Source organism: Empidonax traillii, unplaced genomic scaffold, assembly GCF_003031625.1.
Source record: "Empidonax traillii isolate 1590-97213 ecotype Southwest subspecies unplaced genomic scaffold, ASM303162v1 scaffold121:size1714817, whole genome shotgun sequence".
Taxonomy (NCBI): Eukaryota; Metazoa; Chordata; class Aves; order Passeriformes; family Tyrannidae; genus Empidonax; species Empidonax traillii.
Window position 1 is genome coordinate 1,104,238 of NW_020955314.1, and position 26,398 is coordinate 1,130,635.

Sequence of the window (26,398 nt, forward strand, 5' to 3'; positions counted from 1 at the left end):
GGGAGGATATAGGTAGGCAGCAGAAAGAGTTGGAAACCGGTTTCCAATGTGATTCATGGAGATTTTCAGCAGTTGCTTGCACAGGTAAATTATAATAGCTGACATTTACATTTAGCTTTTCACTTATTAAAGTCTAATGGGTTAAGAGCTTTTTCTTTTTGGTAAATGAAATACTCAAGCACAACAAACTCGAACTGGCTCATGGTACTGACTGTATCAAGTATCTTCACTTTCAGACTCAGAACTGATCCACTGATTCTGCAAAATACTGCTCACCTTCAAGTGAGAGAGATTAATTGTAAGATGAAGGGAATTGCTTATGATAGTTAGGGGAGGATTTTAATATCACTGGAATTGCACAAATATTGTCCATGGCTTATGAACAACTGGAACCAAAAGGATGTACTAGTACTTTAATAAGATTATTTCTTTGTTCCATCCTCCTTCATTACCAATAACATCTAGAATCACTCCCTACCTACACATTTACTAAGACAAAGCAAGCTCCCCTGTTGCCATAACATTTCCAACCCCTTCCTCCTACATTTTTCTTCTTGTTCCATATTACTCAACTAGATTTGGCAACATTTTTCCTTCCCAGAGTTCAAAATTAGGTGTTCTGACAAAAGAACAGAAAACAAGAATAATCCAAATTATGTCCACGGAGCTCTACTACATACTATAAATAAAAAAGCAGCATTTGACCCAATGCTAATATAAAGTGATTCTGAAACAGCAATGGCACATGGAAATAAATTAGAAAGCCACAGTAATTTCCAAACAGTACTTTCCATCTTCTTTGGTCTTATACAGATTTTGATATCATTGCTTCTGCTAAAGGCAGCATTGCAGCTGATATCAATTTTGACCTAGCCTTTTAGAAAAGGCAATGATGTATTATTTTAATTTCATCAATTAAATACTTTACACAAAATCTATGTAAATGGCAATAATAGACACTCTACGTTCCTTTCAAGTCCTTTGCAAGTAATTTCCTTCCAGCACTGTAGAGTATCAAGACTGCAGGCTGTCAGTATCACTCTCCAATGAAGTAGAGACATCTTCATTAATAAGAATTTATTTGTATATTTGGAAGAGATCTGCAGTAAATCTTTACAGCACAAAACTAAACATGGCTCCACACTGAATCCAAAGTGTGAATGTTACTTCTTTAAAAAGTGCACAACAAGCATCTTATTAAAAAGGAACAAGAAAAAACGTAATCCCCCCTCTCTCAACAAAAAGGAAACCTCTGATCTCACAGAAAAGCAAATGGTAGAAAATTGTATTTTGGGCAAACCAAGTTAGGTCCAAATAATTTTAATAGGCCCCTACTGGGGCTTCTGGAATCATTGTTGCATGCATATCTCTAGTCATATTGGACTTCTCTTTCAGCTTTGACTGGAGTAATGTGTGTTCCATCACACCAATCTGTATGTCCATCTGAATGGTTTCTTGCTTCAATTTTGTTAAGGCCTGTTTAATCTTCACTAGAGGAGCTGTTCAAAAAAAAAAAGATAAACATTGGAACTCTGACAGCTACTTAACACAAAAGCATTGTTTTCTATACTTCACTCCTTAAAACTGAAGAGCTGAATGAACAAAAGGGCGTTCTGCTCTAAAGACATGATTGTACTGATACATCATTTTTAATATGCAAAACATTATAAAGACAGAAAGAGGCAATGATAATTTTGCTCTTTTCTTGACATCTAAGATCTTCATAAAGATTTGCATCAGCATTAAGACAGGTTTTTCAATTATGTGTTTTGCTCAGCTGAAAGCCTCATCCCCATACCTGACTTGAGGTTTGGTAGAGAACTGAAGACACCTTCAACAAAGGGTTATCTCTGCCTGTGAAGAGCTATTAAATAATGTGTGCTCCACACTTTGTTTCTAATCCCTCACTTCCTGCTATTATGATGCTGCTGCTGCATCATATTGTTCCTTATAATTGCTCGTTTTATTTTTCTTTAATCAAGTACAAATTATGTACCTGTCACTAAGAAAAAGAGTTTTTGGTTTGAAGCAAAAACATACTTACCACCATCAGTCATACTGCTTCCTTTCTCCTCTGTTTCTTGCTTTACTTTCTCTAATACTTCTGTAATCTTAAAAGAGATATTTTTCCTTAATTAAACCAGATGAATGTCAAGTTAAAAAAAAAAAAAGCCTCTGCTGAAGAACTGCATTAGTTAAAAAAAAATTAAATAATCTACCTTTCTTGTTGAATACAGAGGAAGAATTTTTTCCAAACATTCAAAAAATCTTAATTTAACTTTAACTACATTAATGTTGTAAAGAATTACACAAAAGCAAAAAGAGTAACAAGTTGAACAAACAGCATGGTGTTACTGAGAGTAATGAATGAAAACAATAGTGTAAGTGTCTCTGTGATGCTGGATGGAAGAAGATAGGAATCAATATCCTTGCAGACCAAGATTCACCAAATAACCATGCCTACTGCCTCTCTGGAAGTGTCAAGACTTCAACATCCAACCATGGAAACCTGGGAAGCAGCACAAGACTGTGCAGCAGTCAAGCCTGCTGGCACTGGCACAGGTATGTAAAGTGCACGTATGAAGAATAAAAATGCATTTCAGCACTGACCATCTATCGACCAGTCTGCCTTTGCAGACAATGAAGAAAAACCAAATATATCATTCTACAGTACAGTAATTCAGTATTTTTGTCTCTAATTTAAAAGCAGCCCCTTATTAGGGCTTCAATAAGCCTTCTCAGTAACAATAAAGAACCATTCCTGCACGCCTGCGGTGGTAACGGCATCACCGAGCGGGCTGAGGTTTGACTGCACTGAAGGCAGATCAGCAGGAACATCCAACGTGTCTAGTTTATCTCAGATATGCACCAATGCATCTACATCGTTTGAAGGATGCCAACCACCAATATATTCATCATCACTAATCAGTCTATCAGCTTCCAAAGCACAAACACATTATAAATCTCAAGTCATCGTAAAATACATTTTTTTTCAAACCTACTTCCTTGGGAGTGAAATAGAAAGCAGCTCTAATTCTGCAGAATTCATATGCTCAGAAATCTTTGCTAAAAAACTCCCATTAAACTGCTGTATTACCTACTGCAGTTGGACTGGGTGATCACTGTAGGTCCCTTCCAACTGAACTATTCCATCTTAAAACAGCTCAAACTTGTTCCACAATTTCCAGCACATTCTTAATGTGTAATCTATTTTATGTTACTTATTCCAGAGGCTTTATTGTCTAATAAATAAAGTGGGCTGCTCAAACCTAAACGGAGCCATTAAAAAAATAATTTCAGAATTGGACAAAGGGTTGAACTATTTGCAAATCAGGCTGTAATTCTACATGACATGCCATGAAACACTCAATTTGTGGAGGCAGTTAGGAGTCTGGAGATTTTTCTTTGAATTTGTCAGAGCAGTGATTTAAAGGCAAAAAAACCACCATCACAGATTTGTGTATAATTTCATGTATGGAAAAAGTTAATATTTAGCCAAATATTGCTTTTAAGTGCCTAGAAAACAAAAATTTCAAATTCTTAATTTCAACTAAAAATTAACAATTGAGCTGTTCTTCTTCTGAAGAATTTATGGATATGACTTATTACTCTTCAATAATTCTAGGACATGAGTTATAAAATACAGAACACTTACCCTCATTTACAAACTGAGCTCATGATTCATGAGTTAAAAATCAATGGCAGCCCTGGTTTAAAATTTAAGGACTGGACTAGATCACCTCTCCTTAACAAACATTAATCTTTAACATGAGAACAAACCAGAAAGAACTGGTTTCATTAAACTGCAAACACTAAATGCTGACTCTCTGAAGACTGTTTTAAAATAAGATGTGTTTTACCTCAGAAAGCACTCTAGTCCTTTCAATTACTCCTCCACTTCCCTCCTGGTACTTCTCTTTAGCCTGGAAAGAAATATGCTTGTTGCTGTAATGACGGAGTTGAAGAGATGTATGCAGATAGCTCAGAGAAAACACCAAAACTTGCTCTCACATGTTCCAATTCCAGAAACTCTCCCACAGAGTCCCAATGACATTTACAAATGAGGACAGGCTTGAAACATCGGCCCCTGTAATGTCTATCATTCAGAACTTTAAAGCAGTTCTCAAAACTGTAATTACCAAATACACACCAGATAAGGAGTATGTTTTTTAACCATTGACATGAGGAAATAAACATAAAGAAAATTTGCCAGAACGCAACAGAACTGAATTCTGAAGCCCAGAACAGTACTTTGTCAACAGTAAATTACTATCTTGAAGATACTGAAAAGTTTAACAGCAAGGCAAACAGAAAGCACAGAGGTCAAATCCTGTAAGTCTTATTACCACAAACGGGAGGGCTTGCCAACAGGCAGCTTAAACAGGCCTCCTAACAAGGGTATCAAAAAGCTTCTCAGACAACATTCTATTGGCATAAAAACTAAACAAAGCAAATAAGCAATCAGAGTGCTTCGTGCACATTAGCACGAGTACTCAGTCTAAGAGATGGATGTTGGACTGAGACTGTAGCTTTTCCAGTCCTGACAGATGTGTGAACTGCAAAGGGAAAACAGAACTAGCAATCTACTAGCTGCTCAAGACTGGGAACGGATTTAGATAATACTCAGGCAAAAAAACATTTACTTTGCCTTGTAGAACAGTTGAAAAAAAATTGCTAGTTTAGCTTAGGAAGAATATAATTTTACAACTAATCAACATGTCCCCTGCTTTATATCCAACAGCAAAATTCATAGATAATTCACTCCACTTCTTCTTGGCCTCTACCCTCACTTTATAGCAAGTTAATACTAGAGAAGACAACAACAAAAGATCAGCAATACCTCACTCAGCAAGGCTTGGGCTGAACGGTATTCTTGAATCAAGTGCTCCAACTGATTGTTGATGTACTTTTCCCTGCTATTGATCTTCTCCAATGTTCTGCTGATCTCATTATGGAGTTTGTCAAGGTAACCCTAGAAAATCACATTCTTTGGGTTGACAGTATAAAGATAGTACACAAAGAGTACTGAAATGGTGCTGTAGTTAAGACAGGATATGGAAGCCTACAGTGAGAGAGAAAAATAGTACAGAAATGCTGTGTTTAGCCAACAAAAAATTATTCCCAACGTGCTCTGGTTTGCCCACCTCCAAAACACATATTTCAAGCTTTACTGCTTCCATCACAAATGTCAATGTCAGTATGTTACTCCTGCAACAGCATTTGAGAGTATTTGGGGGTTTTTTATCAGCACTTATTTTCAGATTTTATTATTCTATTTTGCCTTCTGCAGTCAGCATGTACTTATGGTAATGCATACATTACTGAATCCTGATATCTCAGTTAATCCTCACACATACAAGTCTTTCCCACAAGGTATTTTGCCAGTCACACTATCCCTAACCATCATTATCATATTTTTCTCTTTTTCGTTTAAAAGCAATAGCACAAATAAAATGAAGGAAAAAGAAATCAGTTTAGTTCTTCATGCATATCAAATAAAAGAGAAAATGAAAATGCTGACAGAGCAGTGAAATAATCTGTACATACAAGACATACCCGAGTTTCTTTCAATGAAGAATCAATTCCATCCTTATGCTGGTGCATTTGATCTACATGAATCCTCCAATCCTAAGAAAGACGTCACAAATTAAAACATAGGTAAGTACAACTTTTATCCTCCTCTGGTTACTAAAAAAGGCGGATACGCAAAGCAGGGTCAGTTCTCTTTTATTTATTTATTACCACATATCATTCTGCCCCTGCTATGTTCATAGCCAGAGGCACTTGCTCAATGTGACACAATTTGTAAATCTCCTAAATGTCACATGTGACACTGAGATCGATAAACAAACACTGACATCCTCACTGATACCCACAGCAGCTCTGCTTCTGAGAGTCTGATCTTCATGGAACTATTACTGCTAGAAAGCACTCTGGACACAAATACTGAAAATATTGACTGTAGCTGCACTAGCTCAGCTTATTCATAGACAAAATTAATGCTTTAGATGCCCAAATCCTACAGCTCCAGACTATCAGTTCTTCCCTTTCTATTTTAGCCCTTATGGATACCAGGAGAATGAATAGAAATGGAAGAGGCAGAACTACCTAAACTTGGTTTTGATAATGGGACACAATTAAAAGAGGGAAAATTACTTCCACCTTCTGGATCATAGGAAGCATACATGGACTCAGGGATGCGGGATGAGAACAGGTGCTGTGAATTGTCACAGGACTTTTCAAATAAGTTCTAGTTTCTAATGTCATTGATTAAACCATTAACACTCTCCTCGTACTACTTTTACATGCACAGCTTAGGAAACAGAATATGATGCCTTTCTTGTAGATCGGAAAAAGGCCAAACACTTCTATCCATCTATTTCTGAAAGCATGAAAGCACAGAAGCTAGAAAAAAAAATAATCCTCTTTTCATGGTCATTTTGACACATTCCTTACAGCCAAGAGATGGTGCATTAAGCTGGAAGATGGTAAACTTTAGATCCTACAGTGGCTTTAATTTTTCATGTAAGTCTTTATTAAGTTTTAATTCCTTACTGTGAGAATCAAGCATCATGTTCTCTGCAACAGATGGGCTTGCTGATGATCACAGAAAAATGGTCTGAACCAGGCAATTCTTCACATAGAAGAATGCAGGACAGTGTAAGCCAGGCAAGCAGTTCAGCAGACAGTTGAGAGTTCCCCGTTTTTGGCAAGATAATTATCTTTCATTGTATTCATGTATATGTGTTGTACTGATATATCACTGCTGCAGATTGCTCCAACACCCCAAGCAGGTGGGTCACTACAAATGAACGATTTCAATACTGCTCTGATGTGTGTGTGCTACACAAGCTCCTAAAAAGAATGCTCGTGGCAATGCCAGGAACAGGTCCTAGGTTTGGTCTTGCCAAAGGTAGATGTCTACTTCTAAGCTGCTCATTCCAGACTACTTGAAACAGATATTGGAGAGAAATACTCATGATGAATATACCCATGATATATACACATGATGAATTTCACCTTGAGATAGTTATCTGGATATGGTAAGCAAAATCCACTGAAAAATTTCTTTTTGCTAAACATAAGGAAAGCACATAATGACCAGATCAGAGGTAAAGACCAACGTTATTGTTATGTAAAGTTCAGAAAGATGAATTCCATACAATCAACCTTTCACGTGGTTGACAAATGGAACAGTTGAAAGAAGTTCATAATTGTCCTCTTCCAGGACAATGTTTTTAATAGTTGGTAAACTGAGGGTATAATTTTTCAGCAGTGTGAATACATTGGAAATGTCAAAGGATTGAAGAAGTTTCCACTGAGCAAATATATAGAAATAAATATATAGAAGTAAATATACAGAAATAAGGTGCCCTGTAAGTAGCAGAAAAAAATACTATATAATATTGAGAAAACACCCTACGGAAAATTATTGCTTTTATGGTCAAAGTAAGTGGCAAAGGTTCAGACAAGACAGCACTGGAGAGCCCATTTATTCACGAGTCTTGGCATGACAAAAGACAAAAACTATAAATGGAAAGTAAACAACATTGACTGAAATAACATTTTAATCAGTATGTATACACACACAGATCCATTCTCACGCACCTTATTGTCAGTCCTGACTGTAACTTTCAGCTGTGGAAGCACACGTTCCACTTCCAGATTCCACTCTGCTGCATCTGTCGTGGACTGTAAAATCTCTTCTTGCTTTGAAGTTTCATTCATGTCCTGTGTAAAAATCACAGTTTGTACAGGAAATATCGTTATGCACAGTGAGAACTGTTAGAAATCATTATAATTCATATTTAGAAAAATATTTATATCAAGAATTATCTAGACTACAGACATAGCAGATTTCTTTAATGGCTTTCTTTGAATTCATAAAGATTAGGAACTATATATCTTCTCATCAAACTTAAAATTGAAGAGTTAAATAGATATAATAAGAAATTACAATACATTTCAGAAATAGCGTTTGCATGTGTCTGTGAGTTTCAAATACATTCAAGAAACAAGTATCGTGTTTCCCTAGAAGTTTCTGCAAAAAAATCTCTTGCAAATATTCTAGCAGTCCTTCAGTGATATCAGTTTAGAAACTAGCTGCACATGGTTTCTTTAAAATAAGCTCATTCATTTCAGTTGGAATATTTTTTCAAGTTTAGACTACACAGGGATTTTCAGATTTAAATCAACAGAAACAAACTGCTGCTACAGATGTAAAAACCTTTCAAGAGAGGACTGATGTGTAATGACTTACTGATCTGTACGTTTGCGCCTTTAGAACATTCAGGTCAATATAATTTTCTTCATTGTCTGATTCTTCTTCCTTAAGGAAAGTTGCAAATTTAGACTTCAGTAAGTATTGTACAATCTTTCTCCATAGTTTTATTTTACAGAACACAGAACAGAACACAGAAGTATTAAATTCCATATTTATGAACAAAACACAAAGAGTTTATGATAATGGAGCTTATGAACAGACACAATACCTGAGACAAGCTGAAAGATGAAAGCTGCCCCATATTTCCTTCAGAGTGCCACAGTCTTAAAAAAATTAAACAAACAACCAAAAAGTCCCCCTAAACCTAAGCCCTCTCACATCAAATGGGCCATTATCAATAGTTGTATGGTAAAATGTAATTTTTTACGTGTTTCTTCAAGCTTTACCTTGAAAATAAAACCAAACCAAACAAAAAACCAAACCACACCCAGACCTGAATACAGTTTTCAAGATGTTGTTTGCCTTACATGTTTGCACTACATGTTGGAGTTGCAGAATGATGCCACATTTTAAGTGTTCAGAATAACACAATTGAAATTGAGGCAACTGGTTTCTTTTCTTGCCCATGAGACCACACACTAGGCTGAGAGTTTTACAGAATTCTCTATTATAGTCTCAAAACTGCATTCTTCAGTGACTATGATCAGCCCAGAGCCCATCACCCATAACACGCATTTTCTGTGCATTACCCTCCATCTATCTACTGTATTTCACCTGCCATCTCATCACCCATACACTTCACCTTTATACACTTTGTCCTTCTGTTAACTGGCTTTTCTACCGAAGCTGAAATTTCATCATCCACCTCCTTTCTAGACAAATTATGAAAGCTGCAATAACAGAGGTCTTAGTGAAGAACCCTTTGAGGCTCAGTGAAAACCTTGGAGCTTATTCTTCTTTCTTCTCCTCTACCCAGTTTGTAACCAACAGGGACTACCGTTTTCTTCTGGCATGTTTGACCCCTAGTCCCTGAATACTTGCAAGAAATTACTGGCAACTAGATTGGGACTATCTTTTGCTACATGGACAATAAGTATTTGTGCAGGACTTCACAGACCATCCTACCAGAACAATAAGACTAGTTACCAGAACTGAGAACCCAAACTGTGCAGATTTCCTTGCACACCCAGCCTCAGTACTGCTGGCCACGTAGTACAGGCTACCCAATTCCCCAAGATTTACAAAACTTTTACAGTTCTGATTCACAGACTAGACTTGTCTCTGCCTCATCAATTTTATTCAAAAGAATCAAACCCAAATAACAATCAATGAAACTCATGGCTACCATATAACTACTGGTAATATTGCTAAATTCAATTATGGATATAGCTAATATCAATATACTGGCAGTAACAATGGACTGAGGGAAAAAAACTTACACTGGCCTATAATTAGTCCCTGTAGAACCACAAGGGGCTCTAAAACCTGAGTATCCACTTGCTATAAACCACTTGGGAACAAAATACATAGTAGGCAATACAACCTCAAAGGTTTTATTAACACACACATTCAGAAGAGCCAATAGAACAGTCAGTTGTGAAAATCATGGCCTAGAGCAAACCCAGAGGTTCTCTGAAGGCCTTCAAATGTGCTTTAGTTAACTGTTTCATGCCTGCCTCCCCATTTAAGCAGCTTAGACCTTAACAAGATACAGAAAAGAACAGACAGATGACTGTTTTCCTATTTAAACCTTTTAGCCAACAGCTCACGTTTCTGAGGCTGGTCAAAAATGCAACATGGAATGTCTCTTATTCTTCTCATAATTATTCAAGACCTTTTTCTGTGAAGACTTGAAAGCTGATAAAAATGCAACCAGACAGCCACATCACAATATCTGCATATTGTAGGAAATTTAGGAATAGAAATTTGGAATTTTTCTTGGCTAATAAAAATGAGCAAAATAATGCAATACTTAGGAAAACTGAGAGAAAATGAAGAGGAAAAGTAAACTCTTCAACTGTTACATTATTATGGACTACTGTGCCCTACAAATTGGGACTATAATCAGAACCATATGAAAACATTACTGGCACTCTATTTCCAACATTTTTGACCAAGAAATTGAACACAAAAGTGGGATAGCTGTGGCACTTTCTATCCAATATTGCTGGGCCTTAGCACTCCAGAAAATTGTTTTTCCCTCAAGTAATTTTTACTGACATGGCAAGTGACCACTCCCAAGCTCACAGCTTTCAGTGTTTTGGTTTTGATCTACATTTATTTTGCACAGAGTCATCAATTTTTGCAGAAATCGGATGTGAAACTCATTTATTTTTGAAATTTTCACTTTAACTGTCCTCAGCTAACATCCTCTCCAGAAAAATCCAGTTTAAATTAGCAGCAAAAAGATTCATTTCACAAAGACAAACATGCCTGTTAACATGCCAATGCCTTGTGATCACATTAAGCTACCAGGTTACAGCAAGACTCCATCTCTCATAAATCTAATCTTCTGAGAAAGTCAGTCAGCCAAAAAGAACTTCTCTTCAACATCCATCCATCAGTAAGTCCTAAAAGCATATTAGAACTTGTGGGTGTATTTCATAGGCTGTTTTATAGCCATGACAACTTCACTGTAACTATTACAATTAAAGAGTAGGAATAAAAAAACCAAATGATCCTCAAACACTGTCATCTTTTTGATAAAAGGTATTTCGAAGCACACAGAAAGACTTACTCTTCAGTCAGAATTAATGATGGAATACTATTACCACTGCATTCATGGAATATATAGCAATGAGTTCCTATGACCTTTGTCTACAAAAAATTCTGTAACCTTTATTTAGGTCTTTGTTGGTATTTTTCAATAAACATTCTACTTCCAGTTGTTCTTCTCCATCTACTCTGCTCCCAAATTTTAGACAAACTAAGTACCAAAGTTAATTTCCTATTTACATGAAACCTAAGTTACAATAGTGAGCACTCTGTTAATTATGCATTGGGCAAATTTTAGCCAAATATTAGCCAATTCTTTAAACAGGGACTGAAGTTTTGTTTAACATCAAGAGCTTGCATCAGTAGAACACAAACAATTCTGAATCTCTGTGATTTTAATGCATGGTTAGATTCCACTGCACATAAGAACATGTGCTCTGTCTCAATGAGTTCACAACCTTACCTGAAAAGCAACAAAAAACTCTACAGAGAATCTGATGATGCAGGAATGGAGCCACAGGGAAAAAAAACTGAACAGCTAATAGAAAGGACTTCATAAACAAAGCCAAGCAAAATGAACAGTGAATAAAAATGTGCCGATAGCTGACCAACATTAGTATCATCAAAAGCATAAACCTACTGCAACATCCTCTTCCAATTTATTAAGTGTTAATTCTGCATCATCTTCTGTTATTTCTTCTTCTTCTAGCTCTTCTGTTGGATATGCCGGCCTGAAATTAATTCAAAGAACAGCAGAGCTTTTAAACACAGTAAATTGTAAATACTTCTGTAAATTGCTCCTTAGCAAACAAAACATTTTATGAGAAGTAAGGATGGTGTGGAAAATAATGAGACAGTGATTAGCATTTCACATATTTAAACAAATAAATTAACAGCCTTAAAAGTCATTCTTTATCTTGCACTGTCTTAAAAGTAAGGATTATTTATTATGCCAAGCAGTACAGTACATTCATACTACAAAAACATCTGGGGAGTAAACTTTGGTTTTCTCTTTTGGTCTAACCTCTTAAAATTCAAGTGCAAGTCACCACAGACTTATTTTCAGCCCACATTGCAACTTGTGTATTAAACAGAAGTAACAGTATAATATTTCTAGAGTAGAAATTACTTTGCTGCATCCATTTCAAAGCCCATTAGAGTGAAGGAATGAAATAAAGAACACTTTTAAACACATTTTCATACACTTGAAATTATCTGTGATCTAATTTCTCCTAAGATTTCCTTCATATTAAATAAAACTACTGTACCCTGCTTGTAACATGATCATATGTGCATACCTCCAGTTGAAGAGGTTAAGAATTGATTGTTAGAATCTAAAAGGACATTAAATATTTCAACTCAACTGTCAGATTAACAAGGAGTTATGCATAGGGAAATGACCAAAAAAAGGTCATCAGTTACATCTTAATTAGCTAAGTCTAATAATGGTCCAAACTCAGGCTTGCTGGTAATAGACTAAGTTGTGTGAAATTGCATTAGGAATTAATTGGTCCCAGTGCTTCAAGCCTAGCTGAATTTTGCATCTCATGAAACGTCAAGTGAAACATTTTTAGTCATTACTACATTTTGTCTTTACCATTACAACTTACATCTGTTTGCTGGAAATCAGTGCATGAGGGAGGATGCTTAAAAGTGTATTATACCTTTTCCAGCTAAAGCCAGTGTGTTTCAAGGCTTCTTCAGCTAAACAATCAAGAACATAGCACACTTGCTCTCCGCAACCGGCCTTTAATTTTGAGGGAGGAAAATCCACAGGCCTTCCCTAAAATAAAGAGACGTGCTGTTTATTAATGGCCCATTGATCTGAGTTTCCTTGCAGGGAGAAAAGATTTTTTTACACTAAAACCAAAGCGTCCCTTGTGTGTGAAGATTTTATTAATGTTAATTCATGTTCTTCCCTAGTGCAGCTCCAGTCAGGCAACAGAAGGGAAAAGAAAACATCCCAATGCAGTGTAGAAATCTTAAAGCACGTGGTAACAAGGATACTCACAGGGAGCAGAAGAGTCAGCAGCCACAAGAGAGATGGATGATCAAGCACACAAGTGACAAGCTGACAAAGGTATGAACAGCTATGTAGAAACTCAAGTTCTGAGACTTAAATACCAGCTTTTCAACATTGTCTTGTTTGCTCCATATTTTATTTATAAAATATTTTTATTTATTGCTGTCATGTAGAATAATATTAGTTTGTTATGGTTTAACTCCTTTAGAGAACAGTCTTAACATCATTCACAGCTCCACTGTAGTATAATCTTCCATAAGATCATACTTCCTGTAAGTTGATATATTCTCCTGACCTTTGTTTTTGTTGTTTTTTTTTTCTTTTTTTTTAATATTGAAAAAAAATCTCAATACTTCCTGGCAGTTTATACAACCTCTTACTCCTTACCAAAAAAAAGAAGAAAACATGAACACTATTCTGAACCATTCCCTTCACTGTGAATTATACCACTGACCATGGCAGGAGCAGGATCACAGGCACTTTGTAAACTTTCCAGATAAAATCTCTGCAAATTATGCTACTATAAATGAGCAACATATGTGGCACTAAAAAAAGTAAACCCAGTTTAATCCATTTTGTAGAACAAAAGCAATTGGAATCATATATAATACCATTTTCTGCAGTGCTAAAAAAAAATTAGCAAGGGTATAAACTTCCAATTAGTTAACTAAGTAACACAGCAGAAACTTATAAATAGGAGAAGTCTGTCGGGTCCTTGTGAACAGAAGCAGGAAGGAGAGGAGGTGTGCAATTGCACTTCTTTCTGAAGGTGATGCACATGTCGGACACACACCTGGGAAAACAGCCTGTTCAACACTTACAAAGGACCGCAGTTCCGAGAGCACGTTTGATATCACCGCGTTGGGGTCATCGCACTCCTGGGGCTGCTCGAAGGGATGTCCCGCTTTCGTGATCAGCCAAGCAGCGAGCGTGCAAAACATGAAGAACTGCTCACCGGGATTGGTGGGCAGTGCAAAGTAGTGCCTGTTTCAAAAAGCAGGAAGAATGGCAAATATTTTGAGCTCCCGGAGCTCTTACAACATTACAGGCCAGCACACACCACAGAGCAGTTTCTTTACCTGACTTTCTCAATGAGCAATCCATCTGAGCTAAATTCAGGATGCCTGGTTTCACACATAATCACAGCAGACTAAGTTTTCACAATCCAGCTGAATTGTTTCCAGGTTTGAGTAAGCTATTAATCAACATTAATTTCCAAGGAATCAAATAGAAACTGAGTACTCCTCTCTCCTGCCAGCAGGATACCTTCAGATAAACACCACCAAATTAACATTTCCACACAAACCAAACTTACTACTCTTGTTGGAGGAGCAACTTGGAGGAGCTGTTTACCTGAGCAGTCTCAAATCATGATGAGCTCAATTCTGTTACCATTACAAAGATGCAGAATCCCATTGCTTCATAAAAATACTGCCACTGGCTAATTGAGAACCATGCAATAGATTCATTCAAGTATCCCTTGCTTCCCTGCTCCAAACATCCCAATGGTCTGACAGCTTGCTAGAACGAACTTACAGCTGCTTCAGCCTGCTTCCCAACAAGGGAATAATCTGGACTGCCTCTTTTTCCCCTACCTACCAAAATGTTGATTATAGAAAGCTTAACTCTGACACGCTGCTGTGGAGCCTTGTTGAACCTGACAAGATGGATTTGAAAGTTGTTTGGGCAGTTGGATGTTGGGAACATATTGGTCCCATTTCCCAAGTTTCCTGCCTCCTCCCATAATTTAAAAAAAAACCCAAACATATGAAGAAATATATACTGGATATGAAAACCCAGACTTAACAAGAATGGATCCAAGACCCTTTTTGCAAAGGGTCAGAAAATATACACTCCGCACAAATAGTGACGCTGAATTCAAGACACTCGGAATTATTTAGAATTATTTAGAATTTACGTAGAACTATTTTTGGCAGAGGTACCTTCGCATGCAGCTATCCAGTACCTGTCGGGGGGGGCAGGGAAGCTCAAGTGCTATTTACTTATCACATCTCAGCCTTCAGCGTTATGAAAGCTTCCAGATGACACGGGAAGCTGTGCCTCTGGCTGGTTTTGCCTTGAGCCAGGACCTGGCTGGACCTGCCAGGCGGGACCTGCCCTCCTTCCTGCCCTGGGCTCCGACCGCTCGCTGGGATTTCTCCCCCTCCGACCCCCTCCCGCTGCCCCGCGGGCCAGGAGCACCTGGAGAGCGGCCTCATGTTGTGGCGCCTCAGCGCCTCCTCCTCGTAGCTCAGCAGCTTCAGCTTGTCCAGCAGGTCCTCCATGACCACGAACATGTGAAAGGCCGCGCCGGGGCCGCGCTCTGCCGGACCCTCGTCCGCCGGCCGCTCCCGCTCCCGCTCCCGCTCCCGCTCCCGCTCCCGCTCCCGCTCCCGCTCCCGCTCCCGCTCCCGATCCCGATCCCGATCCCGATCCCGATCCCGATCCCGATCCCGATCCCCCCGCCGGCCCATCCCGGCCTCCTCCGCCATCTCGGCCGCCCGTAACCAAGGCAAAGCGGCCTGGGGTGGGCTGGTCACGCCCCCCGGCCAATCAGCGCGCACGGGGCACAGTAACCCCGCCCATCATCACCATATATGGTGGGGGTGTGGCCCCGCAGCCCCTCCCGGCGCCGCTGGATCGAGGCTTTGAACTTTCCCGGTTCCACACGAACTTCGGAGTGGTTTGCGTGGTGGGCAGTATCTCGTGACCTCAGGTGCGGCACTCTGCAACTGGATGTGTGGGAGAGTAAGTCTCGGGAGCTGAGGAGCTGTAGCGGGAGGTCAGTTGCGGCCGGCGGCTGGAAGTGCCGCGGGGCGGTGGGGAAGGGAGCGCGTGGGAAAGCTGGGACTGCCGGGAATGTGCTTGGCACTGGTGAGGCACTTCTAGTGCTGTGTCCGGTTCTGGACCCCTCAGTTCAGGAGGGACACTGAGGTGCTGGAGTGTGCCCAGAGAAGGGCGGCAGAGCTGGGGAAAGGGTTGGAGCACAATCTGATGGGGAGCGGCTGGAGGAGCTGCGGGGGCTTAGCCTGGAGAAGAGAAAGCTCAGGGAGACCTCATCACACTCTACAACTCCCTGAAAGGAGGTTGTAGCCAGCTGGGAGTCAGTGACTTCTCCCAGGCAACTAGTGACAAGAGGACACAGCCTCAAGCTGCACTAGGGGAGGTTGAGGTTGGACATTAGGAGGAATTCACAGAAATTGTTGTCAAGCATTGGAACGGGCTGCCAGGGAGGTGGTGGAGTCACCCTCCTTGAAGGCGTTCAAGAAACAGCAGGTTGCGGCACCTTATTGACAAGGTGGCGATCAGTCAAAGTTTGGACTTGATCTCGGAGGTCTTTTCCAACCTAAATGAGTCTGTGATTCACTGAATGTAGGAGACACACCTCACCTGTGTACTGCTGACATCAGACAAGGCCTTTGAAGAGAGACACCTCTTCTTCCAACTTCTTCCTGCATTTTGTTTGGGTTTTTTGTAAGCTCTCTTCCAGAAAATGCTTGAGTCATTCTGTCAGTTTCTTCTGCTGGAAACCAGATAGCACATGCTGGGCCTGTACTGTCTGGAGAAAAAGAAGCACCAGGGAAATATTATTAGAAACTAATCACCTCCCCTGCAGGCAACCCAAGGCACCTTCTTCTTGTTTCAGATTACCAGCTTTCTGAGAAGAGTATCATTATGTTTTCAATCTTGTCTTCTTGTTCTCCTGTGCCCACACAGAGCTGACCTGGCTCCCTGTGCCAGTGTTCTGTCACTGTAAGGGAATTGCAGGTCTGGCTGCTGCGGTGCTCTGGCTCTCTGGGTGCCCCAGCACAATCCCCAGTGGCATTGCCACTGCCGTAGAGATCACATTACTGATGAGAACTGATTTCTTCTCAGTTACAGCTTGCAGGAGTTAAAATTAAAGGGTTTGTTCAACAAAGCTAGGCAAAAGAAATGTTTAAGAGAAAAAGTCTTTTAATCCCAAAGAGGGAGAAAGGAACACAAAAAGTGTGAAAACTTCACATGTGCAGAAACTTAGTTTGCATTGGAGAAACAGCTGCTTTCCTTTATGGGAAAGGCATTAACTGTGCCATGTGTGTGAGGCAAAGATCAACAGAGAATGCTGTATATTTGTTTTTTTGTATATTTTGGTTGCCCATGCAGCCCCCAAAGGCATCACAGAGGTACTGTTTGAACCATGTTACTCTGAGAGTATCACTGCCAATTAAATGTGATTGTCTATTAAATGTGGCACATCACTCACTAAGAGAAATATAGCATTAATTGATGTTTTTGAAAACATCAAGCGTAATATGTTGTATCAATCACAAGTTGGAAGTGATGGGCAAATGAGTGAAGAATCCAATCAAACATGATCTACACCACTTGCAAATGGAAAGAGAAATGAAGGTGAATAGTGGCAGTTGTTGCTGACATGGAGCGAAGTTATATATCATAAATGTTTGTTTTACTCTTGCATCACCTCTGTCTCGGATTTAATATCTTGATGCGTCTTTGTTGGTTTTGTTTTGGTTTGTTTTTTTCTCCTAATGAATAGTGAGAATACATAAAACAATCACAGTAGCTTTACAAAAGAAATAACATGCAAAAATCATTGGGATGTAAGATTTACATTCACCACAAATTGTACAGTCACACCTCCTAGTCAAAATCATTCATTAGTATCAAAAGAACTGGCTAGCAAGCCTGGCTAAGCCTATGCCCTGTGTAAGTTAGGAATGGTACCTATAGCTGCCTTCCGAGAGGAGGAGGACTAGGGAAAGCTCTTTAAACTCTTTTCAAGCTATTTGATTCATGAGGTAATTTCTCCACTGTGGTGTGCTGTATTTTAGGATGTTATGCCTGAATGGAGGAAGAGTGCGGTTTAGCAGCTACAATAAGATTATTCTTTTTCTATTATGCATGAGAGCCTTCAGTTCATTGCTATTTAAATGACAAACCAGAAGATATGATGAGAGACTCTCCTCTGCCTTTGCATTCCTATCCTAGACTTCTATACACACCTTTTTGAAAGTTCAGCTGATGTCCTTTTGATCTGATGAAAAGTGGGAAAAGTTCTCTATATCTGCAATATTTGCAAATACAGTCAAATTTCCCATCCAAGACAGTCAAGTGTTGTAGTAATCAGAAATATATTTTAAGAAGTAAAAACCAAAAATCACACTTGACAAGGGGCATGTTACATCATTTTGCAAATTGTACTTGACCATTTTTACTTGGTGTCCTGTTCAGGAATGATGAAGATATACCCTAGCCCTGCAAGAACACTGAGAGTAAACACTTTCTATTTATTACAAATAAAGTATCGATCTGCAAGGCAATGAGAGGGCCTCAACCATTATGAAATGCATAGGATCATAAGGCCAAAAATCTGGGCCAAGACTTTTGGTAAGAAAAAACATGGTACAAAGGCCTACAGTTCCTAATAAGCTGTACAAAGGAAATGATATCATTATGGTGTGTCTTTTACCTGCCTTTAAACATGTTTTCTCCCCCTCTTTCTGTTGCCAGTTTGACATGAGTCTACTATGAACCAGTGAAGACATGAAGGGACAGAACATATCAACTCTTACCATCTATTTATTTTACATCAGTGCTACACTTTGGGGTAGGTTTTAGCTGAAAAATAATAAAAACAACAATTATTACTTATTTCTAATGGGGAGAATTAATTAATTCAAACACTGTTTATTAATGGTAAAGAATTGAGGAATGTGTGAGGAATGCACACTCCAATTATCTCTGGGGGCCGGGACAGAGCTCCCGGTCTGTGGTGGCAAAGCTGTTTCAAGATGTTCTGCCCTTCCTGCGAGTTACACCATCACATCCTTTTTTCCCCTGTGATGGTACAACTGCCTGGCACCATGTGAGGCTGGTTGGTAACGTGGGTCATTGCAGCACGGCACTGTGAAGGTATGAGCAAGCTGCAGCTCAGAAGGGTTTGAAGTTCAAGGCGGAAAAGGTGTGGAAACACATTTGAAGCTCAGGTGGTAAGGTGGCAGTGTGCTGATTTGAACATGTAGGTGCATACTCAGGATTTCTACCTAAAGTTTACCTCAAGTTTAAAGACCAGAGCTCTGTGTTATAATATTGATTAAACTGAATGAAGACCCTTGATGTCCCAAGGAACTCATACAACAGAAAAGCATGAAAGAGACATTGGCACACTGGGTAGGAATGTTCTGCCTGCAAGAGTATTTTTTTTGTCAGGGATAAGGAAGGGCAGAAGTATACTTATAGACTGGATTAAACTTACTTATTTGTACTTATGGGCTTTAGGTTTTACAGAACAGGAAGAAGTTACAGGGCTGTTTTTTCAAGGATTGCATCCTGCCTTGTTCTTTCCCACCTGAGAACGATGTTGTAATTCACTGGCACAAAGGGGGGAAATGTGTGCACTCCTACTACCACCAGAAGGATTGGCTGGCAGATAGCTCAGAATACATTAACAGAACACAGCTTTTCTGTGAGAACATCCCTGGTGGAAACACCTCCTTGAAAATTTGTAACCTGACTGTGACTGATGAGGGCACTTATGAATGCTGTGTGGGAACAACGCAAAATTCTACAAACCAGAACGTCATGCTACATGCAACAGGTCAGTAAGACATCAAAAATACTTGGATAGCGCCAGTGGAAACGGGATGATTTTCTCGTGTTGTTTCTTACATGGAATCAAAATCCTCCAACCCAATAGAGCCTATTTTGGGCCTGATGGTGTTATGAAGCAATTTGCTGTCTCTGGTGAAACACTGTAACATGAGTTGAAAAATTACAGTGCAGCACTTGTTTTCATAACCTACTGCACAGTGATTTCTAAGGGGTTGTTAGGTGTTATATGTTATGTGGCTTCTCAGAATAGTACAGACCCTGGCATTGACAGTAACTCGCTATGCTTTCTTCTGAAATTTTGAAAGTAGAAAGATTATTTATTTATTTATTTATTTGTTTTGAAATCTACAGTTTCCTCTTACTATGCACTGGAATACCAAAAGACAGATACAGAAAGGAAACTTAAGTGCTATGCCTTTCTCACTTATTCAGCGCCAAATATATCTTGGCTATAAGGCAATATATCCATCCAAGAAATAGATTGTGAGGAAACCAGGGATGGAGTTCTCTATTCTCTTAGAAGTGACCAGAACATTATAGACACAACAGCAGACCCTTACTACTCTCATATTCATGTCCATTGTTTAATCTGGACTGCTGAATGGAAGATGCAAGGTAGGAATGAATGGAAGTCTCTTCCTGCACCAATACTAAATGTCACAGCTGGCTTCAGAGCCAAACCGAGGACAGTATTTCTGCAGTGGGGCAACATGGATATGGAGTAGTGCAAAAGGATATACCCTTCTCTTTGAAACTCATCTGTTAGGATTACAAGGCAGCATTGCAATTTAAATCCCAGAAGTAGAAATGAGAGGAGCTAGCTCACCCTTCTGTAAGTTACTTTTGCTCCGAATATTTCTTCCATATGAGTTTCACATTTTAAGAGGTACCTAATAAATAAACTTTAAACTCTATCAAGGAAAGAATGAACTTGGACAAAATACATGGAAACCTTAGAGAATATGTGGGTTATATGAAAGTTTGCCTGCTGCTCTAGCTGTGTATGGTCCTTACTCAGTCCGTTTCCCATCTTTTGCCAGACTTTTATCAGTACTGTTTGATCCTTCCACTGTACATGCCAGTTTGAGTGCTGGGCTGCATGGGAATGGAGAGCAGCAAACACTGCCTGCATTTTAGCAAACAGCAGCTCATTTTGTTAGTTAAGGAAAATCAGGACTATGAAACTTCAACTCTTTTTTTCCTCCTCCTGAATTTCGTTGGAAACTCAGTTCGAGTAAATAACTGAAACTTTTTGACCTCTCCTGTACCTTAGGAAATATTTTTTAATTGGATTAAGAGCAAAGCAAGAGCAGTTTCCCTGTGAGATGTGCATGGCTGCTTCCATCACCCTGATTTCCCCCTAACATGTACCGAAATGCTCTCAGTTCCTAATCCATTGCTCGTGCTTCAGAACAAGAGCACGGTTTTTAATGGAATAGCTTACAATATGGAAGGTTTCAAGTATGCCATCATAGTAGCTGACAATTGCACTGTAAGTCTCTGTTTTGATAATCTATGCCTCTTATCTGCCAGAGAAAAATGTACATTTGGTTACACTTTTATTTGAATTTTACTGCACTCATCTATCCCCCTCAGCAGAACATTTTGAAAGCGAACTGCCTTATTTTTCCTTCTATAATAGCAGTGTGAGGTACAGTTCTGTTTTGTTTTGTCTTCATGATTTTCTACCCCATACCTCTGTTCATTCAGCCTTACACACAGAAATCAAGCGTGGTTATACCATGTCAAAATAACGTATTAGATTCCTCTCCAGCTGACTGCCAGCCACCACAGCCTCCTCTGGTTTTCCTTTCTTGGCAGAAAATCCCTGCTGTTAAATTGATAGTTGTGCTGTGATGCTAGTTTGTCTTACCTAAATTATAAAATATTAAGATATTCCTTCCACTTACCTGCCTTCTCCTTCCCTTCCTTGTTTTTTTAAAGCTATTCATTAACTGTTAAATGTTCAACATAGACAAGTAAAATACTCAAGTCCACTGTAGCTGAAAGCTATTTCTAGCTAAATACAATCTTTTTATGCTTTTATTGAATTGTGTTGTAAGAGTTTTATCCTTTTGCTTTAAATGTGCAGGTATCTTATTAGTTACATTTTCTCTTTGCTCCCAGCATGTGGATTTCATGCTGCTTTACACAGGAACTAAGACTAGACTGAATCACTTCTATTAATGAGCCCCCCAATTAGAGGAGAAATAGTCAAATGAAAAAGAATTTTTTTAAGTATTGCCAATACCAATTAGATTTTTTTTTTTAGTGTAAGGTAGGTTTGTTTTTAAAATCTTCAGGTCCTTCTAGAAACATATAGAGGTGTTTGAATATTATGTTAAAGTAGTGAAATATGTTTTTATATTTGTTCATAGTAGTATCAGACCTCGTAAAAAAATCAGAAAATGTCTGAATAACCTTCATAGTATTTTCAAAATAACCTACAGAGAGTTCTTTAATTATCCTTTTCAGATTACCTGTCTAATGCAGAAGGAAGTAACACCATAATTCCTTGTGAGTACAGCAATAACACTGCAAACACTGAAGATGTCTGTGTTGTTTGGAAATTAAACAGAAATTCAGTGCCTTCAGTTGTGGCCTCCTTCAATGGTACATCCCACTCTTACCAGCCTCGAGCCCAGATAAACACAAGTGACCCTTCACTGATCCTGCATGATCTTACTGCAGTTGACAGTGGAGAATGTCTGTGTAATACTTCAGCACCCCACTACACAAAACTTTTTGTGACAACTTTGCAAATTGGTAAGTTGCCACTCCTTTCATTTCAGAGGATGAGGACCAGGTAGGGTGATGCACAGCCAAAGAGTCAATCGGAAATCTGTAAAACATTAGAAAAATCGTCTTCTATAATTGGTACAGTTGGGTAGAAGAGATATTTTATTACTGTTGTCCCAGCAAAAAAAGGTTACCTAAAATGTTTTTATTTAAAGACTAGAAATTCCTTATTTTTCAATCAGCAGCTTATTGTGGCCAAGGTCTCTAAATCGGTGGCTGACTTCAGTTGCCACCAACTGCCCTCAGAGCTGAGGGCACAAGGGAACACACAGGATCCTGTTCTAAATGTTCTGCTCCCAGCAAGTATGGCTTTAAAGGCAGCAGAGGGATGATAGGAAACCCAAAGATGTGGTAAAAGTTTGGCTGCAGAAGAAACTTGATTGAAGAGAACACAACAGTTGTTATTTTCAAAACTTTAATTCTACGCTGTGGGCCTCTTCTATGCCTGTGTATAAATATGTTTAAATGCATGCCTGTGTTTTTATAAACTGTAGTAAATTTCCAGCTGTGAAGTCTTAGTTACAGTTTTTTCATTATCAGTAGCACACAGGCTACTTTAATTTTACACAATTAAATACAATCACCTAAAGGACTGAGAACTACTATAGGGCACCTCATCGATGTTTTTTAAGAAAGAAGAGAATTTGAAACAAGCCAGGACATGAAAAATAGTGGCAACATAAGTGAAAAGGAGCTAGAATAAGTGATAATAGCTGAATGTTTTTGTCTTCCTTTCTTGCCCCTCTACCTTGACAGCTTAGTTTCTTTCTGAAAACTTGATGTTTTAAATGGCAGTGGCTATAGACAACCTGAAGGAGGGGAGTTAGATTAAAGAAAACAGTTAAGTCAGACAAACATACTTCCCTGTAGACCAAATTCCAGCATGATCATCCTTATCCTGTAAACCCAGTATTGTGCTTCTGAAGTAGAGAGTGTTGAACACCTCTAAGGAGTCACACATTTAACTGGCTCTCCTAAGTTACATGCACAAGTCCATCCAGTTTAAACTTTATGTTTACTGGAGACAGTCCAAATATGATCAGAATCATCCCCTACAAATGCCTTTCTCTAGCTGCTGTCTACAGATGTATCTTACGATAGCCATAGGTGATAGAAATCCCCTCTTTAATGGTGAAATTACTGTGCTGCTCACAGAATCTTCGTGCTCTTGGACCAGAAATACATTACACAGTACAGAGAAGACACCAGAGAAATTTGCACCTTTGTGGCAGCACAGGCAGAAGGCAGGTAAGCAGATAGACAGTAGGGTGGAAGGGAACAAGACAGGTCACTATGTTGCAGAGCAGTTGTGGCACAGTAGCTGCTCAAGCATCAGAAGGATTTCCAAGTGTCACTGGAAAGAACGCTTTTAAGGGGAAAAGAAGGATGAATTTACAATCATTTAAAAGGGTCTCTCCTGTGTAAGGAAGGGTTGCAGCTTAAAGCTGCTCAACCAAAGGAACTGACAAGATGTGGATACAGAGTCAAGCTAAAGGCAATGACTCAGTTAAATGCTCTGTTTTGGCACTTTTCATTTTTTAACTGTTTCCAGAGGAGCGTAGAATTTTTCAAATTCTTTGGACTAGACACAGCAGTGGAAAGGTAGCCTGAAGTAGAAGAACCATACAGTTCTTCTGACAGTTTGGTGCTGTGCAGAGGTTTGTGCTAGACAGGCAATTGTGTAATCCATTGTTACCACCCACCTTGGGATTTCTTGTGTCCACCTGGATTGCATAGTTGGACTAAGAAGCTGGGAAATGTTTTAAATTAAAGTTGCTAAGATTTTGCAACAGAAGTCGTGGTCCAGGCTGGATAATATTTACAGAGCTGCTCTACTGGAAATCAGCAGAACCATTAATGGCACTGAGCACTGTGCCTGGAGACAGTGTTTAATATACTGGGGCAGCTGATTGGTTTTAAATGGGACTAGTGTTAAGAAGTCATCAAATCATATCACATAAGCACTAATACAATTCTATATCAGGACAATTAAGTAAAATAATGTGCTTTTGGCTTTTTCTCTGTTTCCTTTTAATATTTCTTTCTCCCTAAATCATAGCTTTTAGATTATAAATAAGAAAAATCATTGCTTTGATATAGTTATTGAACAATAGTGAACATTAATTTGTGATATAAAGCACTTCTGTTAAACTTTTTGGAATTTTTATTTTTAAAGAAAATTCAAGTAACACCTGGAAAATCATGCTAGGAGTAGGAGTGCCTGTTGCAGTGGTGCTGGTAGCAGGATGCTGTCTCTATATGAAGGTATGTACAATCATTAGAGTATTTATTTTTTAAGGCAATATTGATACTGATCCCCTCAAGATTTGCATTGGGGTTTGAGTCAAACTTTGCAACTTTTTATGAAGCATTATGATGCATTTGTAATAGGCTGGCTCTGTCTTAGAATATTCTGTCTTTTTCTTCTGCATTTGTTGTAAGTACCCTTAAAAACCCCAAACTTTCATTATTAGTCCATCTTTCTGTGCTTGGCAGCACAGCCCTATCCATGGAGAGATACACCTCCAAACTCCCTTGGGTTTTGTCACAGTCTGAATTTGGTAAGCTTCAGGAGGCATTTGTCGATGGTTACCGTGAGGTTCAGCAAGAATATGTGATTATGCCTCAGTCCTTTTTCATGTGTGTCTCACTTGGAGATTCACTTACATGGTTTTTATTAGTCAATTTTAATGCTAACATGCTTTAGAGATGATAATATGCTTTTGCAATGCAGGTCTTTAAAGGATTTAAGCAAGATTATCTTGGGACCAATTGAGACTTTGAACATATCATAATCAGAGGAAGTGGAACAGTTTACGGGGTAACTCAGCTCTGGTTCCATTGATGAAGGACTTGATGGAAGAAACAGGAATGTTTCTGCACTATTACATGGATGCTTATTTTGTTCAGATAATGTTAAAATGGAAAATGCTGACTTTTAACTTTACAGAGAGTGTGTCTTGTTCTGCTCCTACTAGGGGATTAATTTTACACTTCAGTAGTTCTTACAAGCATTTTTGTTTTGCCTAGCTACGCAGAAGGGCAGAAATCCTATGAGCACCTTGACGTACCAGAAAAAAAGAAAATCCTTCTGTGCACACAGGTGCACTTGAAATTGTTGTTGAACAAAGAGTTCCTTCATCTTCCCCTTTCAGTTACAGCAAGAAGCCACATGGAAATGTGATTCTCTGAGCAACAGTAACAAACAAAGGAACTGATAGAAGGTGAAAAAAAGTCAATTGACACTTGTATGTGAGAAGCTGGCATGCAAAATTGGAACCTGGATTTCCCAAAGGGACAGAGTATTTTCCACAGAAGAAGAAATCCCTAAGTTTTGAGGGATTTTTTTTTTTTTCCAGTGTTAGGGAAAGAGAAGGCTTACTGTTTTTAATTTCTTTTAGTATTTATCCTGGGTTACACAAAACTCTGGTATCCACCTTTTCTCTTTTCCCAAAATATGCTAATTTAGATTGTGGGGAGGGACTTAAGGAGAGTACTCTATTATCCTAGGAGAAGAATGTATCCACAAGTGTGAAAAGACTGGAATGCTGATGCCTCAGACAATCCAGGTGTGCACACCTGCCACCTCAGGCTACCAGCTGGGTGTCATTTCTTTGTCCTTGCACAAATGACTCATCTGTGATAACTCCCCTCGAGGAGGCATCAGGACAATTCACTCACATGGCCTGAAGATACTTAGCTCTGCTGATGGCCATAATGGATCCACCTGTGCTGACAGTACAGGCAACCTTAAAATCTTAGAAGGTGTCCAAGGTTCTTGAAATCTCTCAGGATCCAGTATTCATCAATCAGTGAAGAACTCCCTGCCTCGGGGGAGTTACCGTGGGTGTTCCCACCTACCCTGAGCCCAATAAAAGACCACACCTGGACTTCACTCAGGAGGTTGAGGGTTTCCTCCCGTCATGTCATGGGAATTCTACCACCCAGGCCTCTACCACCACCACCTTTGATGGATCAGGACTACAACCACCATCAGAGCTGCAGTGACCAGGTCTCACTGCTGC

At 39.1% G+C, this 26,398-nt stretch overlaps 2 protein-coding genes across 2 annotated transcripts; one reads left to right on the forward strand and one right to left on the reverse strand.

Annotated features, from left to right (window-relative positions):
* Positions 1–1,062: 1,062 nt before the first annotated feature.
* Positions 1,063–15,454, reverse strand: IFT57 (intraflagellar transport 57). Its single transcript, XM_027883240.1, has 12 exons — positions 15,424–15,454; positions 15,165–15,315; positions 13,784–13,946; positions 12,604–12,722; positions 11,580–11,670; positions 8,261–8,329; positions 7,609–7,731; positions 5,557–5,628; positions 4,841–4,972; positions 3,861–3,923; positions 2,045–2,111; positions 1,063–1,499 (listed from the first exon to the last, which is right to left on the reverse strand). Exons 1-12 carry the CDS (start codon positions 15,452–15,454, stop codon positions 1,321–1,323), a joined length of 1,260 nt encoding a protein of 419 aa, XP_027739041.1. The 3' UTR covers positions 1,063–1,320.
* Positions 15,455–18,479: 3,025 nt separating this feature from the next.
* HHLA2 (HERV-H LTR-associating 2) lies at positions 18,480–25,149 on the forward strand. The gene is given in 7 exon segments (XM_027883247.1): positions 18,480–18,570; positions 19,242–19,273; positions 19,275–19,560; positions 19,926–20,189; positions 22,050–22,340; positions 24,559–24,638; positions 25,108–25,149. Coding segments are annotated over 7 exon segments (1,086 nt in total).
* Positions 25,150–26,398: the final 1,249 nt, after the last annotated feature.

Excerpts from the sequence above, each read along its gene's own strand:
- IFT57 (XM_027883240.1), bottom strand. The coding sequence starts at position 15,454 with ATGGCGGAGGAGGCCGGGATGGGCCGGCGGG. Across the intron at positions 12,723-13,783 it reads TCTCGGAACTGCGGTCCTTT|GGAAGGCCTGTGGATTTTCC; the intron begins GTAAGTGTTGAA and ends TCTTTATTTTAG. Across the intron at positions 3,924-4,840 it reads CCCAAGCCTTGCTGAGTGAG|GCTAAAGAGAAGTACCAGGA; the intron begins GTATTGCTGATC and ends ATTTCTTTCCAG.